The sequence below is a fragment of the Lissotriton vulgaris genome, chromosome 5, assembly GCF_964263255.1.
Source record: "Lissotriton vulgaris chromosome 5, aLisVul1.2, whole genome shotgun sequence".
NCBI classification, from domain to species: Eukaryota; Metazoa; Chordata; class Amphibia; order Caudata; family Salamandridae; genus Lissotriton; species Lissotriton vulgaris.
In genome coordinates this window covers 1,912,423,138-1,912,440,570 of record NC_141693.1, presented here as the reverse complement: position 1 = coordinate 1,912,440,570, position 17,433 = coordinate 1,912,423,138, and the positions used below count along the sequence as shown (strand labels likewise).

General features: G+C 48.6%; 1 protein-coding gene across 1 annotated transcript in view; it reads right to left on the bottom strand.

Annotated features, from left to right (window-relative positions):
• Positions 1-17,433, bottom strand: part of LOC147717704 (E3 ubiquitin-protein ligase TRIM39-like) — a 267,634-nt gene that overhangs the window by 156,625 nt on the left and 93,576 nt on the right. Inside the window, exon 3 of the mRNA XM_086924491.1 lies at positions 15,972-16,202. Coding sequence (XP_086780617.1) covers positions 15,972-16,202 — 231 coding nt within the window. The remainder of the gene's footprint in view (positions 1-15,971; positions 16,203-17,433) is intronic.

The window sequence follows — 17,433 nt, the reverse complement described above, 5'->3', positions numbered from 1 at the left end:
TAAGTGCCCCCGTCAAGTCAAGGGAAATTGTTAGTAGTTGCACTTGAGGTAAGCCTCTGTGCTGTCGCCCCTCCCAAGTGGGAGGGGTAAGTCTGGTTAGGGATCTTGACACCGGTTATGACCTTGCCGTTGGCCCTTAAACGTTAGGATGTACAATTTCAGTGTTTCTAGAGAATGTTTTTGTAGGATGCTAGATCGGCTAGGAGAACCTCTGTATTAGAGAATATGTTAAGGTTAGCCAAACATCGCAATGTGATAATGAAATTGTACATAACATGAAACGTTTAATGTTTTAATTTTTTGTTTTAATAAATACGGCCGGGAGGGTCACTCCCTCCCACATCCAAAAACTTCAAGAACTGTTTCCGGTTTCCCTCCTTTTGGGGATTGTGTTGAGAGGGGGTGGCGGGTATCTCAGCCATATGGGATAATCCAGGGCTACCAGGTATTTTTAACGATAATATTGGGAGAGAATGGGCCGATTATGGGATCAAGAGACTGGGAGACCTATATGGCCATGAGGGGTTTCTGCAGTTTTCCACTCTACAATTAATTTACTCACTACCAAGTGAAATGGCACTTAAATACTTGCAAATAAGGGACTATCTTATACGGAAAATGAACTTAATAAAAATTACTAGCTCGGATATTTGGGAAGTTTTGTATAGCTCTAAGGAGAAATCTACAATAAGCAGAGGATATAAACAATTAATCCAGCATAACTTTGATGATTGTCCCAGACTTTCTCAAAAATGGACGCTTGAATTGGGAACTAATGTGACCCCCCAGAATATTTCAAAGGCTTTCACAACTCTTAACAAAATAACATACTCTTCCAGTTTGAAACTTCAATTATATAGAACGGTCAGCCAACTCTACCACACCCCACAGAAAATTTCTAAATGGTCACAAAATAACGAACGTACCAAATGTCCTAAATGTGATCTGCAAGCAGCTGATCTTATCCATATGATCTTTTCTTGTCCAGCATTGAACATGTTCTGGCGAGAAATAGAAACTACATTATGTGAAAAACAACTGATCAGCTCCCCACTTACCTCATCTATGGTTTTACTCTATATATACGAGCGGGGCCACGATAATAGAAGCTGGCTTGACATAGCGATCTCTTGTGCTAGACTGGTAGTAGCTAGAGCCTGGATCTCACCAAACCCTCCTCAGAGGACGGAATGGCTAATACTACTTCATGAAATATACACAATGGAGAAGGCCCTTGCTAAAAATAGGACCCGGAAAACGCTAGATAGATTTGAAAAGATTTGGGCTAACTTTGTATAAATATTTAGTGTTTCTCTTTCCTTGCTTGTTATTTTCTCATAAATGTCTTTTTGTTTGGCCAAGTTGTAACATTTAAAGATTGTCGATCTTACTAATTTATGGATGTTTTCCCTGATGTCACTTTAAAGTTTGCTATATTTGTATTTTATTTTTTTTTATTTTTCCTTCTGAATTGCAATGTCTCTTTGCTTGTGACTTGTCTGTCAAATAAAAAAAAAAAAAAAAAAAATAATAAAAAAAAAAAAAGACAATACCTTTAATTTATGTTTTAAAAACCAACGCATAAATAAAAGGCATTGTCATTTACAATGCCAATAGCTCCAACTCACGTAAATGCGAGACCTATTGCTTTGCATATGCTTGTTTAGGATATTTGCCCTGGTTGGGAAACAGGGAGTGGTTGAAGCAGCCGGAGCAGCAACCACTTAACTGGCGAAGGTTGCCAGGCCCGTACTACAGACTCTAGCATGCTCAGGGAGCAGCAGAATGGCAGGGGGAGGACCTGTTGTACTGACAGATCTTTAGGACTTTCTGGAGAGTCGTGTTCATGGATCTCTTGTTTTCCAATCATGGCTTGCTACCAATATGAAAGTTTAGTGTCTAGACACATTTAGATTTTGAATGACTATTAAAAAAATACCTTTGATGGGATGAGTTTCGTCTTCTGTGTTTTTGTACAAGGAGATGGTGGCTCGTGACTTCAGTTTTCTATGCAATAATGCCGTAACTACTTATGAATAATGTCTTCATGGAGAAGGAGCCTTTTTAGGTCTCGCTAGGCAGCGCGCATGCGCTGTCTCTCCGAGACATCCAGTAATTCCTATAGCGAGAGTAATCCTGCCTGCTGCTTGCCTGTGGCTTCTTATTTGGCTCTGTTACTGTCCTTCACGAAAACCTTTTTTGCCAGAGGATAACCCTCGCTTTATGTCCCTCCTTTTAGTTTTCATTTTGGCCAGATGCAGCACTGCCTAAGTACTATATTATTACACCTTAGGTGTTTATGTCTTTGTTTGGGGACTTCTCTTGTTTATGTAGGCAGTGCGCACGCCTGGGCAAGAATAATGGTGGTTACACCTTTCTTTTATTATTTACGGTGCAGAACAGTACCCCATGCCTTTCTTTTTATTCTTAACCAGCCCAGCACGAACAATGTTCTTGCGATCGCATGCTAGCAGGCACGAGATGCTCTTCCATGATGCTTTTTTTTTTGACCAGCTCAGCAAAAACAATGGCGGCGTGCCTGCTTCTGTTCGTTGCTATGCATGCCTCTTCCTTCCCGATTTTTCACTTCAGCCACTAAAAAAGGTGCACAGGCACATGTATGGCTGGCAAGACCGCCAAGAAAACATCATGTGTGCACTTTAACTTTTACAACGGCAGCAGCGCGTCAGACATCTGCAAACTGTTCTGACGTGATCTCTTTTGCCAGCGTGCCGCTCATTAGGATGATTTTCACTTAAAGGTTTCTAGTATCAGATGTCTCTAAGGGCAATTAGGAATGCATGGATTCGTGCGCCAAACAATTGTTTTTAAAATCAACGCGATTCCAGTTTAACAATGGCAGCAGCCTTGGCTCCTTCATATGTGAGAAAGTGAGCAGGGCTCCCTCCCACATCCGGCATCTGTACAAGTTTTGTCTTGCAAAGACACTCTCTCCCCACTTTACCGCCACGCAGCAAGATGTGCTTTCTGGGACCTGATCATAAGGTTTGATTTATATTTCTCTTTACATTCTGCATTTTGCAGCAAACGTAATGTCTTCCTCGTATTTTAGTCCTTTTAAATGGCTCCCGTAAAAAAAGAGCATGTATAGCATTAAATCTGGTTTTGTTTCCTGAGCGTGCAAGTCTTTTTAGCAGTCCAGGTATTTAAAGATTTAGACTCGACCTCTGTCCCCAATTCCCACATTCCGTTCTAACTTAATGTGATTTGCACAATATCCACCCCATGCTTGTTTCATATGTTGTTCCTTACGTTCTGCACCCAAAAAAAATCCTTACTTGCCTCTGTGCCCTCTTTAGTTTTTTTCTAGCATTTCCTCCCGTCTTTAGTTTGGCCCCGATCGCAGGGCTTAAACTACTTGTAACATCCGTGGTCAGATTGATTTTTTAAAAATGAAGACAATATTTCCGTCTTTTAATTTATATTGTAGCGCTTAGTGAAGCGCTGGGTATTGCCTTATGTAAGCCCTCACAGTAGATGTCACAAGTCTCTAGCCCATGTCAAAAATGTAATCCTTCAAAGCCAAAAAAGATCCATACCTCTTACAGCTCTTGTGTTGTAGCACTTAGTAACTCCTGAGCATGCTTCATGCCACCACGCCGCCATTACTACAAAAGTCAGTCAATTAAAAATAAAGTAAAGAAATGGTGGAATTACTTTTATATAGCCAATAGCTCTGCATTTCACTTATGGGAGACCTATTGCATTGCAAATGTTTGTTTAATTAAAGTAATCTAAGTGACCGCTAGAAAGATTTTACTTCAAAGAGTTTTGCACATTTTTATGCAATGTCCTTGTGTAAAAGAACCTAGTTGTAAACCCTGCCCATGGCACCTTTTGTTCAGGTAACCCTACTGAATGAATATAGCTCTCATATTTCCATTATCGGCGCAAGATGATCCCCACCCGCACCCAAGTGGAAAAGGCATGCATAAATGAATACGCAACACGACACGAGAAAAACCGTCACCCAGGCCCTCATCACCAGCAGACTCGACTACGGAAACGCTCTCTACTCAGGAACAACAACCAAGCTCCTGAGACAACTACAACGAATCCAGAACGCCTCGGCGCGACTGATCCTCAATGTCCCCCGACACAGTCACATCACACCCCACCTGAGAGGCTTGCAATGGCTCCCCGTCAACAAGAGGATCACCTTCAAACTCCTCATCCACGCACACAAAGCACTACACAACACCGGAACTACATACCTCAACATCCGACTCAGCTTCCACACCCCCACCCGAAACCTCTGCTCAGCCAACCTCGCCCTCGCCACAGTTCCTCGTATCCGGAAAGCCACCGTCGGCGGCAGATCCTTCTCCTATCTCACCGCCAAGACCTGGAACGCTCTCCCTACCAGCCTACGACAGACCCAGGACCTGCTGGACTTCAGAAGACTTCTCAAGACCTGGCTCTTTGATCAGTAGCGCCCTATTCCCCCTCCCCCCAGTGCCTTGAGACCCTCACGGGTATATAGCACGCTTTAGAAATGCAGTGATTGATTGATTGATTGAACACAACTTTTTTGGGGAGAAAATATGGCTGCAGGTTTATTCCATACAACAGTATGCAAATTATGGTGGGTTATTTTACGAGCGATCCAAGGACAGGTAGCCTACTAACCTATGCTACCCTGCCTGCCTGATGAGACAAGCACTGTGGAAACCCAATCAGCGCTACCCTAATAGGGGTGATCCCCTTACTGGATCACGTGACACATTGGACCCTTTTTACTCACGCCCCTTTCAGGACAGAGCATAACAAGGCAAGCCCCCGGTTGTTCAGGCCCACAACCGCCCGAAAGACTAACGGGGCGCCGACGTCATTGTTCCAGGACCCCTCCCTGAGGCTCCTGGGATTTGGCTCTGGCACCCTTATTGTGCTCTTGCAGAGGTATCCTTCTGTACCCAAACTGCTTCGAGATCGCCCTGTAACTCCGCCACAGCTCTGGAGGCGGCCCCGTCGCCTACTGAGCCCCCACCCACGAAACAGCACTTAACTCACTTGCAACCGGCTCCTTCCAGTGTCTCTTGCATGTCCAAGAGGATCAGGTCCATTCCAACCTGTGACAAATGAACCTTATCGGCATCGAAATAGCCTCTCACGTTCATTTGTATCAGCTCATGTCTGATAAACCCAAAACCTCTTTGGTCTGTGAAATTGCGCATTGCGCTGTTAACCCTTTTGCATGAATGCTCCACTGCTTCATTCGACTTGGCCCTGTGTCAAGACAAGCGTGGTACTATTTCCGACCAAAAAAGCTCGCATTGGCCCATGCGTTTGCTGATCTCGCCCAAGTCACCCTTCATCGCCTGTAGGAGAGCGCCCCTGCCCATTGTAGTGAGATCGTTGCCTCCCAAGTGGATGATCAAAACGTTGGGGAAACCTTCCCACCCAGCCATGCCCTGTTCTAGTCTGTTCAATAGGCTGGCCCACCTCATGCCGGGGAAACCCCACCACGCAAACTTGGTTTGTGGGAACTTTTGCATCCACTTCCTGTGTGTGGCCCACTAGGCCAGTCTGGCGACAAACGAGTGGCCGATCACCCCCACTTGGAATCCTGGTAAAATAAACGGATGCCATTTTCACACACCAAAACTTTAATAATCTTTTGTGCTTGAAAATAACACCACAAGTTATGCTGATCAGCTTCACTGCACACTTATTATACACATGCTGCATGGAAAAGTAACTGCATTACACTGCACACAAAATTTTTTACAATTAACCCGGGGGAGGAGTACCAGTTCAACATGTATTGATCATCCCACTCAAGGACGAATGTTGCGCTTAAAACAGCCCGGATTCCCATCATCCCTCTTTCTTGATGCCTTCCTGCTCCATGCCTGCCTTAATGCTGCAGTGGCCACCCCAACCTAAATGAGTGACTTGAATACTTCTTGTCTGAGCGGGCAATGCCAGCCCGCCTGAGGCAAGCACCCATGACCTTGTCTATTTGAAATTTAGTGAGAGGTACCTGATCCACATGTATGAGGAAGTAACCTGGAACATTGGGGCGGATCGCCAAGTATTCTATGACTCTGGCGACGGGGCAGTATCTTTGGTCCCCCAGTGGCATTAGGACTATGTCCATCCCCTTCCCAGCTTGGTCCATTTTAGACCTGAGGTGAATCACCAGTTTGTCTGACACTTTCACATTGTGGCTGCATAAAGCGTCTCCCGACGGGTCAGTTTTTGCCCTATCCACCAGTTCGCTAATTCTGAATGCCCCAAAGAATGTGAGGCAGAAAGCTGCTGTAAAGAGTCTAGCCTCAAACTGCGAGAGGGTAACCTGTTCCACAACATCCAGCATGGCTTGGAGTATGTGAAACTCAATGGGCGCCCTGGTATCTGGGCCTCTGACTTCTTCTCTGGCCCACCCTTTTAAAGCTGCCCTGATCAAAAAAGAATTAGTGGGTTCCTGCTCTCCTCGCAACTTGGCATCATGGGTTAGTGCTGACAAATGACCCCGCACCCATGAAATACTCTTTGTCTGTTTCTTAGCCAATAGTACAAAGCCCTGCACCTGTTTCTCTAAAGGATGCTCTGCTTGGCTTAGAGTCAGTGAAATCTTCTGGAAAGTGGCAAGCTGATTCCTGTATCTTTTCCTGGTCCCAGGTGCCAGAGAACATTCACCCATCGCTCTTAGATCTTGTTCCATTGTAGCAGACGCCAGAGCTGCGCAGGGAAGGGGGTCATCGTCGCTCTTGCTCGCGGCCAGGCCTCTCGGAAACTGAGCCACTGAAATCGAAAGAGAGCGCCGGCTGCTACATGCTTGACCCCCTCGATGTGTCTTGCCCTAAATTCGACATTACAGTGCAAGCAGACCCGGACCAGCTCCCTCAACAGACACAACACCAGAGGGCATTTGGCTGTCTGCCCATTGATGGCTTGTACTACTGCCATGTTGTCAGACCAGAATACCACCCTCCTGTCTGACAGCGCCTCTGGCCATAGGTGAAGTGTGATGACGATGGAGAACAGTTCTCGTACCGTTATATTTGCAGTTATGTTCTTTTTTCGCCAAGCGTTGGGCACCTTTTGCGCGCACCACTCGCAGTCCATTATAGCGTCAAAGCCCTCCCTGCCTGACGCATCAGTGAAGAGGCACATCTCTGGGCTGCCAGCCCATGGGGATCTCCAGATGACTATGCCATTAAAGCTCAGTATAAACTCGTGCCACATGAGAAGGTCCTCTTTTAGACCCTTCGATAATCTCACCATGTGATGCTTTCTATGCACGTTGGCTGTGGCCCTTGCTAGTCTCCTTACGAAGACTGTGCCCACTGGTACAACCCTGGCTGCAAAATTAAGCTTCCCCAAGAGGCTCTGATCGACACCTAGAGGTGCTTTGTCCTTGCCTAGGAGTGCCTAGATATCCATCCGCAATGCCTGCACCTTCTCGGCCGGGAGCCTGGACACGCCCTTGACCGTGTCCATCTCAATGTCCAGAAAAGCGAGGACCTGCACCGGACACTCGGTTTTACCCGGCGCCAAAGGCACCCTCAAGCGCCCTGCCAGCTCCTGGAAATGCTGTGGTGCTGTGCTGCAATCCTGGTTCCCTGCTTTCCCTATAAAGAGGAAGTCGTCCAGGTAGTGCGTGACTCTGACTGTGTTGTAAGACCAGGTGAGTGCCCACTGTAAGAAACTGCTAAACGCCTCGAAGTAAGCGCAGGTAACCACGCAACTCATCGGCATGCACTTATCAAAATAAAATTTGTTCTGCCATTTCTCAGACACCACTGCTGCTAATATCGCGAAGGCATCCCCCCAGTTCTTAATTGTTTTCTCTGGCCAAGTCTGGTATTTGACCTTCTTGTCTTCGTCCTTCCCCCCCCATTCTCCTAGTGTCCTGGCCCTCTACCCCATGCATGAGCAATGTAAAGATGTCCACAAATTCCCACCTCCAGATACCTTCCTTAGCCGCTAGCGGTACATCCCAGGCCAGAGAGAAGCGACCCGATTTGAGTGCTGCTACTGTGATGAGCGGCACTTGTGGTCCTGTGTCTACCTTGCCTGCCTCTGCCAGTGCCGCCGGCTTGGGAGCATCTAAGGATTTACTTGACAGCGGGGCAGTTACGCCAGACGGACTGGGGGAGGGAGGGGTTTCTGATCGCTGTGCAGTGGGTGCAGGCACTAATAGCACGCTCGTGGTTGTGTACTCGCTACCGGCTTGGACCTCCATACGATCCCGCTCTTCAGCTAACTGTGCTGTGCACCCTTGCTGAGACCTTGCAGCTGCTCCATCGGATGCTGAGCCCATTAATTGCGGGACACACGGAATGCCAGCCGCTTCTCCCCACACTTGCACAATGGATGGTGCACTCCCCCCCTCTAGTAGCCTCGGCCACAGGCGTGGGAGTACGTACTGTGTCTACAAATCATGATTTAAAGTCATCCAAGATGCTCAACATGGAGTCCATCATCTTACCAATTGTCTCAGAGTTCATGTCTCTAACTGTGACATGTGGTGACGGGCCAGCCGGGGTGACCGCAGGCACTGCTGCTTGTGGGGGGGAAATCTGACCTTCTGAACTGGCGGCTCAGGCAGAAACTCCTTGTTAGTCGGCCGGCGGGCACGCTTCGACTTCCCTTGAGCGGCCTCCACCGGTACTGCTGTAGCCACCGCAGGCAAATCCTCTACTACGCCAGAGTCTGCCTGTTTCCGGGCGTCAAGCATCTCTTTGGCCCAGGAGACTCCTTTAGCCTTTGCCATGTCCCAAAAATCTGCCCAGATTGCTTCCTGCGACGTGCTGGGCTGTGACTTATTCATGGTGGTGATTTGTGAAAACAGGAGCAGAGGGGATCCCTGGCAATCCATGCCTCTGGGTCTTCGTGCAGCAACCTCACTTGGGTCCTGCAGAGATAAAGGATCATGAATGTGTGCCCCCTTAGGGCCTTACCACTGACCTGTGGGTTCAAACCCCTCCCCGCAACTCTGTTCTACCAGAGTCTCTCCCCCTTGTGCTTCAGTACTTACTTCAAAACTTTGTTTCCTGACTTGCCCTAGCATGACATGCGTTTAATGCTGGCTTCGGACGTCTGTATACGGATGACCCTGTGAAAGGGGGGTGAGCGATGTCCGTGATATCCCCCGTGCGACGAAAGAGGGGGGGGCTTCTCTATGCTGCAAACAAAACAAAGATTAAGCACTTATCTGCCCTACCGGCCAGTTCCAGGAGGTAATGCGATTGAAAGGGGGGGGAGGGACATGGAGGTCTGCGAAGAAGAAAAAAGGGGGGGGTGTGTAGGTGTTTACCTCAAATGCTTCCCCTATGCCTTGCTCCTGGCTTGGTCGACCGTCTAGCGATAGTCTGATCCCCTTCCTGAAAGAACAATGATTAGTGCGAACCTACAAAGCTGCTGATTATCACCCCTTCCCCGCCTCCCCCGCCGCTGCCGAGCACAGCCTCAACAACTCACTGATTTTGTCGTTATCGTGTTCCTGATCGACCTCCTGGTGCTGATGCTTGAATCATCGGTAAACCTTGGTGAGAAAATTGCGAAACATTAGGTTGCCTCTGAGTCAACCACTCGAGGCATCCCTGCCCGGAGACAGAGGGGGGGAGGTCTCCTTGCTGTGCGTGTGATCACAGCTATGTGTTAATAGCCCCCTGTGAGAAAATAGAGAGGGCTTGTTGACGGGGGGATGGGTGCTTTTTCTTTACCTTCAAGGATCTGCCGTGCCTTGTTCCTGCACTGCACGACTGTCCCCCTGGCAGCTATTCACCTGCTTGAAAGAAGAACGATTAGAACGGCACATATAACAGTGGCTTAGTATCCCGCAGGCACCCCCTTAGCCCCCATACAGCGGCGGCTAGGCCCCTCAACAACACTCACTGCTTCCGAAAGATTGCGCGGGCCAGTGGCCTCAGTCGCTCCTGATGCTCGGTTCTCTGCGACTATATCTGTATGATGTGATAATAGAAAGACAATGGATATGACCCTTACGAGGTGTCGTCTGAAATGAGTCCCCATGTAGCGCACCATTGATGTAGGTCAGCCCATGCCCACCGGTCCCCTTCTAACAAAACCTGTACACCCCCGATGTTTGTCCCCCTTGAATACCTCTGTGAATCTGCCGCCCTGTCCCGCTGCTTGCTTTGCCTTCAGCTGAGTGCCTGCTCTTGCCGTCTCAACGGACATTCTGAGGGTGGCAAAAGACAGTATTCGTTATTAAGCATTAGCAGTACACTGGGCATCAACAGTATCATACCACAAGGCATCACCACAGTAACAGAGCCAAACGTGAATGGCGGGTGGGTGATGTGCATGTGACCTCAATAGTGCGCCGAGCCACACACCCAGGGTAGCGGTGAAGAGGAGTTGGATGTGGGGGGTGGTGAGGCACCACTGGCATCCCAACCTACATCCTCAACCGCCGATGAATAATATCTCCTTTGCAGTGCCTACCAATCCAACAGCATCCTTCAGTTTTTTTAATTTGTATTTTTTAATGTTATTTATAAGCAACCAAATTATACAGCGTGACCTTGATCCAAAAGAATTGGGGCATCTTATCCCTACGACGCCCCCTACCCCCGACCTATAGGGAGATAACCACCACTGGGCCCGAGATTATCGCATGGGGGGGAAGGGAGGGTGGGATGAGCAAGCTGGTGAAGGCAGGAAGATGTCAACCCTCCAAGCCTCTCCGCATTGAGGCCTGGATCCCTGCCCCCGCGAGGAAGCATAACGACTCAGTAAAGCCCAGAGTAATCCGAGGGCGTCCACACTGTGCCCAGGGTGCTGACAGAGTTGGTGTCGGCACCTATCCACCCTAAGCCCCCCGCCGCACTCATGTGGTTTGGCTATCCCCCACGTGTGTGTGTGCACAGAGTAACAAACTGTTTTTTGGATATTTCTATAGCGCAAACTCGACCCGAAGGTATTGGAGGCTTACATGAGCACCATATTACATTCCACCTTCAGGCACTTGGAGATTAAGTGATTTGCCCAGAATCACAGGATGTGGACACGACCCCGAGGCTTGAACCCTGCTCTCCAGCACCAAAGTCGGCAGTCTAGGCGACGGACCACATCCTCTCAAACATCCCAGCGAATCATGGTATTTTTTCCACGTCGTGCTGTTGCATGGTTCTCCACTGTAAACAGGTGTCTTATTCGTCAATTCAACGTGGTTTCATCTTGGAACGACACATGAACAGATCCCACCAGGATCTGAACCCATGAGCTGTACGATAAACACAGATGGCGCATTAACCCACTGCGTAACTGGGGCTCATACTCAAACCCCCGCAAGCAGGACCCACGACACGACATGAAAGCCTAGTAACATCTGCCATATGGAGCGGGCTTAGGCACAACCCTCATGGCCACGGCGGCTCCCCCACAGCAGTCCCGACTCCATCGGGATACACCCTGCTCCACAGCATGCAACTTGAAATCTATATTGGAAATTCGGGAGAGGGGGTCTCCTTCCCTTGCGTCCTCTCCTGGCTTGGACAGCCTGTGTCTCCGGGAGGTATTACCCGCAACTGCGAACGACCCCCGCATGCAACACCCCCAGGGACACAGCCCTCCACAGCGGGGGCACAGCGGGGGCAAAGGAGGCCGTGCCCAGCGCAACGCATGTCCGCCCCCGACAGGGACCGTCAGATAATTGCTGCAGGACATGCAGCATCACCACGGACCTGTGCACTTCACCACACCGTAATAGCCATGGTCCACCGTGTGGGAAAGGTGGTAATGAAAAAACAGGACACCAAGTTGTGGGCAAGACCAGGCTGGCGATAAAGTGCACATGGCTACGTCCCTGCATGAGGCCCTGCCGCCTGCCCATGAAAACTGGACAAGGGGTAAGACCATGCAACAGAGCGGTCGGAATCCACTCTCTTGAAACCGTGACGGCAGTTGGAGTGCCCCAACGCAATGTTCCCTAAGCGCCTCTTCCACACGTTCCTACCTCACCAGGGGATGCGGAGCAGCAAGACTCGCCTTTCTACCTCGTCCCCCGCATATTGCACCCCTCGCAAGCTGATGGGGGGGGGGATGGTGCTGCTCGCTAGTGGGGAATAGCGCGGCTTTCAGGCCAACCCCCGCCTGGCCCCGCTAAGGTACCCCGACCCTCGGCGCTGATGCTGGGCCGATCAGCTTCTCCCCGGGACATTCAAAGGTGCCGCTAATGAGCAGCTCTCGGTGGCCACCTGGAAAAGAAAAACGACAGCAACACCACCACCCTTCTGGAAAAACTGGCCAATCTCGGACTCAAACAACTTGTTGACACCCCCACCCACCTGGCCGGACACACGCTCGATCCTATCTTCTCCTCCAGCAAACACATCCCCTTCGATCACACCACAGCTCTCCATTGGACAGACCACAGCTGCGTTCACTTCAGCTACAAAAAGACCACGACCCACAACCCCCCACGTCCTATTCCACGAAGAAACTGGAACAAAATCACCACCGACCAACTCTTAACATCGCTTAACCAAAACCCTCCTGCCATATCATCGAACCCAAACCATGCTGCCACCAAACTCACACAATGGATCACCCACAGCGCTGACGAATTAGCACCCTTGAAAAACCAACAGATCAAATTAGGCAACAAAAAGGCCCCCTGGTTCAACGATGACCTTAAGAAATCCAAGAGGTTATGTCGTACTCTCGAGAACACCTGGAGAAAAAACCCAACCACCGACAACCTGACCACCTTCAAGGACGCCACCCGCAAACACCACCAATTAATCCGATCCACCAAGAAATCAGCATTCAAGGATCGACTCGACAACAACGCCCACAACAGCAAGGAACTATTCAACATCGTCAAAGAATTTACCAACCCCACCGCCGGCACCAACGACATCACTCCCTCTCAAGACCTCTGCGACTCTTTATCTTCTTTCTTCCACAACAAAATAGCCGACATACATAACAGCTTTGAAAACCAATCCGAAGAACAGTCCACGCCACCCACCTCCGACCCAAAACAGCTCTCTCACAACCTTTGCGCCTGGAACCCCATCACCACTGAAGACACCATACGCCTGATGAACTCCATCCATTCAGGTTCACCAACCGACCCATGTCCCCACCACATTTTCAACAAAGCAGACTCCATCATCGCACCCCATCTCCACGATGTCATCAACTGTTCCTTCAACTCCGCTACCTTCCCGGAAAGCTGGAAACATGCCGAACTCAGCATCCTTCTGAAGAAACCCACAGCAGACCCCTCTGAACTTAAGAACTACCGCCCCATCTCACTCCTCCCATTACCTGCCAAAGTCATTGAAAAAGATGTCAATAGTCAGCTCCCCGCCTTCCTTGAATCCAACAATTCCCTCGACCCATCACAGTCCGGCTTTCGAGCCAAACACAGCACCGGAACCGCCCTCATCACAGCTACAGAGGACATCTGAACGCTACTGGACAACGGAGAAACAGTCGCCCTCATCCTACTCGACCTCTCCGCCGCCTTCGACACAGTCTGTCATAGCACCCTCATACAACGCCTCAGCAATGTCAGAATACAAGGAAAAGCTTTGGACTGGATCATCTCGTTCCTCGCCGGAAGAACCCAGAGAGTCCGCCTCCCCCCATTCAAATCAGAGGCCACCGAAGTCATCTGCGGTGTACCACAAGGATCATCACTCAGTCCCACCCTCTTCAATGTTTACATGAGTCCCCTCGCATCCATCGCGCGACAACACAACCTCAACATCATCTCCTACGCAGACGACACCCAATTGATCCTCTCCCTCACCAAAGACCCAAACACTGCCAAAACCAATCTACACGAGGGAATGAAAGAAGTAGCCGAATGGATGAAGAACAGCCGTTTAAAACTAAACTCAGACAAAACTGAAGTCCTCATCTTAGGATCATCCCCCTCATCCTGGGACGACTCATGGTGGCCACCGGCCCTGGGTACAGCACCCATACCTACAGATCACGCACATAACCTGGGCTTCATCCTGGACTCCTCCCTCTCGATGACCAGACAGGTCAACGCTGTCTCATCTTCATGCTTCAACATCCTACGCATGCTCAAATAAATCTTCCGTTGGATCCCCGCCGAAATAAGAAAGACAGTCACCCACGCACTGGTCACAAGCCGACTGGATTATGGAAATACCCTTTACGCCGGAACCACTGACAAACTACAGAAAAAAAACTCCAACGCATCCAAAACGCCTCACCCAGACTCATACTGGACATCCCTCGTCAAGCTCACATTTCCGGTCACCTGAAAGACCTCCACTGGCTCCCCGTCAACAAGAGAATAACGTTCCGTCTCCTCACCCACGCACACAAGGCCCTCTACGACTTAGGACCGGAATGCCTCAACACAAGACTGTCCTTCTACACACCCACCCGCCAATTACGATCATCCAATCAAGCCCTCGCCGCAATTCCACGCATCCACAGATCCACCATGGGAGGAAGATCCTTCTCCTACCTAGCGGCCAAAACCTGGAATTCTCTCCCCTCTCACCTCTGCCTTATACAGAACCACCTTTCCTTCAGAAAGCAGCTAAAAACCTGGCTTTTCGGTAAGTAATACACCCGACCTCCCTCAAGCGCCTTGAGACCCTCTGGGTGAGTAGCGCGCTATATAAATTCTTGAACTTGAACTATGCACTGCGCCTCTCACTCTGCTGCTGCAGCCTTGGGCCCTTCGGATGCAGGGAGGGGGAGGGAGGAAGGAAGTCAGCAAGAGTTTCTAACTCCCCACGAGCCCTGATCAGAGGCTGCGTGCAGCTGCCTATCTTCAGTTAGTTCACAAGGAGAGCAGTGCACAGGTCGGGTAGTGAGAGCACTGAGCACCTGGAAACGGATATAGGAACTCTCGTAGTTGTGCCTGGAAAATTAGAATGCAGTCATTGTTTTTAAATATATTTTTTGTAATAGACATTACAACCAAGCTCATAGTTGAACAAGACAGTGAACCATACTGGCAGAGCGAGCATTCACCAAGATGTTGAATAGAGAGGTCTCATTACAGACAACACCAAACAAAAGACTACTACAAAGGAGCATATTCTGCATACTTAATCAAGTAAAATAGAAATATTAAGTAGATGGCAGCAGTCTCACGAACTACAATCAAAGCAATTTTGCTGGTATAGCGGTACATTCTTTACCCTCACAAGGAATATCTTGAGTTGTACACAATACCCGGTCAACACGTAGAAAAATCAATCAGCAATGTACGGGTGTAGGTCGTTCCTTCTGAGGTGAATGGTATGGGACTGTAGGTAACCTTTCAGTGGTTGCCAAATGTCACAGGGTGTGATGCAGCAGTCATTTTGTTTTTAAATTATATATGTCTATTATATTTGTTTCTGAAACCGGTTCCAGAAATAACCATAAATAGAAATATTACTAGCCCGGAGCTTGCAATATGCATTTATAACACACTTTCGGCTAACTAGCCTTGCACTTAAACTTATAAACACTATGTCAGTTAGATTATATTCATGGGTTTGATGAAGAGGGTCCCCAAATTCAGTTAAATCTCAATTTTCTCATTTGTACTTACCCCCAAGGTGCAGGACATTCCTATTATTTTCAGGGATTAAAATGGAAGTCCTACCGAGTTCGGCCTTACATTCTTCGCCCACCATCAAAAAATTGTAATGTAATGGGGAGCCGCGGCCAATGGCCAATTGGTCAAAGGAGCCGCGGGTCAAAAAAGTTTGGGAACCACTGACTTAAGCGCATTCCACTTTCGCCCCAACACGGCAACCATGGGCGCCTCGGAAGCAGACCTAACTTTGTTCGTGGGAAATCTGGACCCGCAGATGACAGAAGAGCTCATACTGCTGTAGATGGGTGGGTGGACATCCCGATATTTGGTACGTGGTCAATCACAATGTTGTTTTATGATCTGTTGCTATTATACTGTCATGCATGGCAGGGGAACTATGTACATTACTTGAAATATCAATAAACAGATAAAAAAAAACTCTCACCTTCAGTAGCTCCATATCCTGCTGCTGACACTTCCCCTCTATCTCTTTGATCAGGTCCTGGTGGGTGGATTGCTGCTTCTCCAGTTCACTCAGTTTCTCTTGAATCTTCATCATCTTTTCCTTGTGTTCCTCTTCCAGTTTGCTAAGAAGTTGTTCCTTTTCCTTCTCCAGAAACTTCTTCAGAAGTTCAAATGTGTTCAGAATCTTCTCGGTCTGCTTCTTGAAGATTCCCTTCATTATCAATCAAACAAAGCACATCATATTTGTATTATTATAATACAATTAAATATATCACATTCTCCCTACATATTTACCTGATACTGGTTTCCATGTCAACCATATACCTACTATCACAAACAGACGGTCGGTCGAGGAGGGTCACTACCGCTCGCGTTGAGAAACCTTACGTTTGCATTGAGAAAGTTGCTGCTCATGCAGAAAATCTACTCCAGCAGCAGAACAGAAGCATCACTCTCTTGGGCTGTGCATGGTGCCATTCGCGTTGATTTTCAAGCGCAGGACCAACAACTGGCACTGAAAATCAACGCAAACAGGCGTGACCAAGTGTGGTTTTTGGGTCACTGAACTCCGCGAACTCGGCACAGGCTTAGTTAGGAAGTGAGACGGCCACAATGCTGTAATAAGGAATTCAAAGGGCTGATGGAGCCATCTTTAACCCAGTCAAAGTATTAAAGTGAAATATGAAAACTGCATAGTCCACTGAGAAGAGTATCTGAACTACCAATAGTTAGGGATCTGTAGGTAAGTAATCACAACGGTGATGGATAACCCATCCCCTGAAATATAAATTCCATTATATCCTATGGGATTTATATTTCAGCAGACGGGAAGCTGTCACCATTGTGACGGAGTAACCCGTCCGCTGACATCTAAATAAGGACCTGATGTCCTCTGGCTCCAGTTCTCTAGAGAATAAGCAATCAGCACCCTCCGTTTTCAGTCCAAGAACGAGGAAGGGATAAGACAAAATAAAGCAGACCACAAAACAAAATAAATGAAAATAGTGTGCCAAAGAATGTGAGTAGGCTGGAACGGTATCCCAGGGATTCCCAGGTATGGGAACACAATGCCCAATTGTATCAGAACTAGAACACTAGGGCTTTGGGGCAGGCCAAAGGAAGAGAGGTTCTTCCGGCTTCCACCTGACCACCTTCTACAGCATGGTGGAGCATCAGACTCTCATCCTGGCCACATCAGAGTCTGCTCTCTCTACCCACACCCTCCTCATCGTCACCCATGAACCGCTATAGCCCCCCACTCACACTTTCCAGCTCCTCATAGCAAAAGGGCCTCATAATCAGTGATACCCTGAGAAAAAGGACCTGGCAATCTTGGGTGCACCTACTGTGGGGGCTAAAACCTTGGATGCCCATCGTTTGAGGGGAAGATACGCCCGCTATCACCCCCTCTACATAATGGGCACCTGTAATGTGGCACTTCT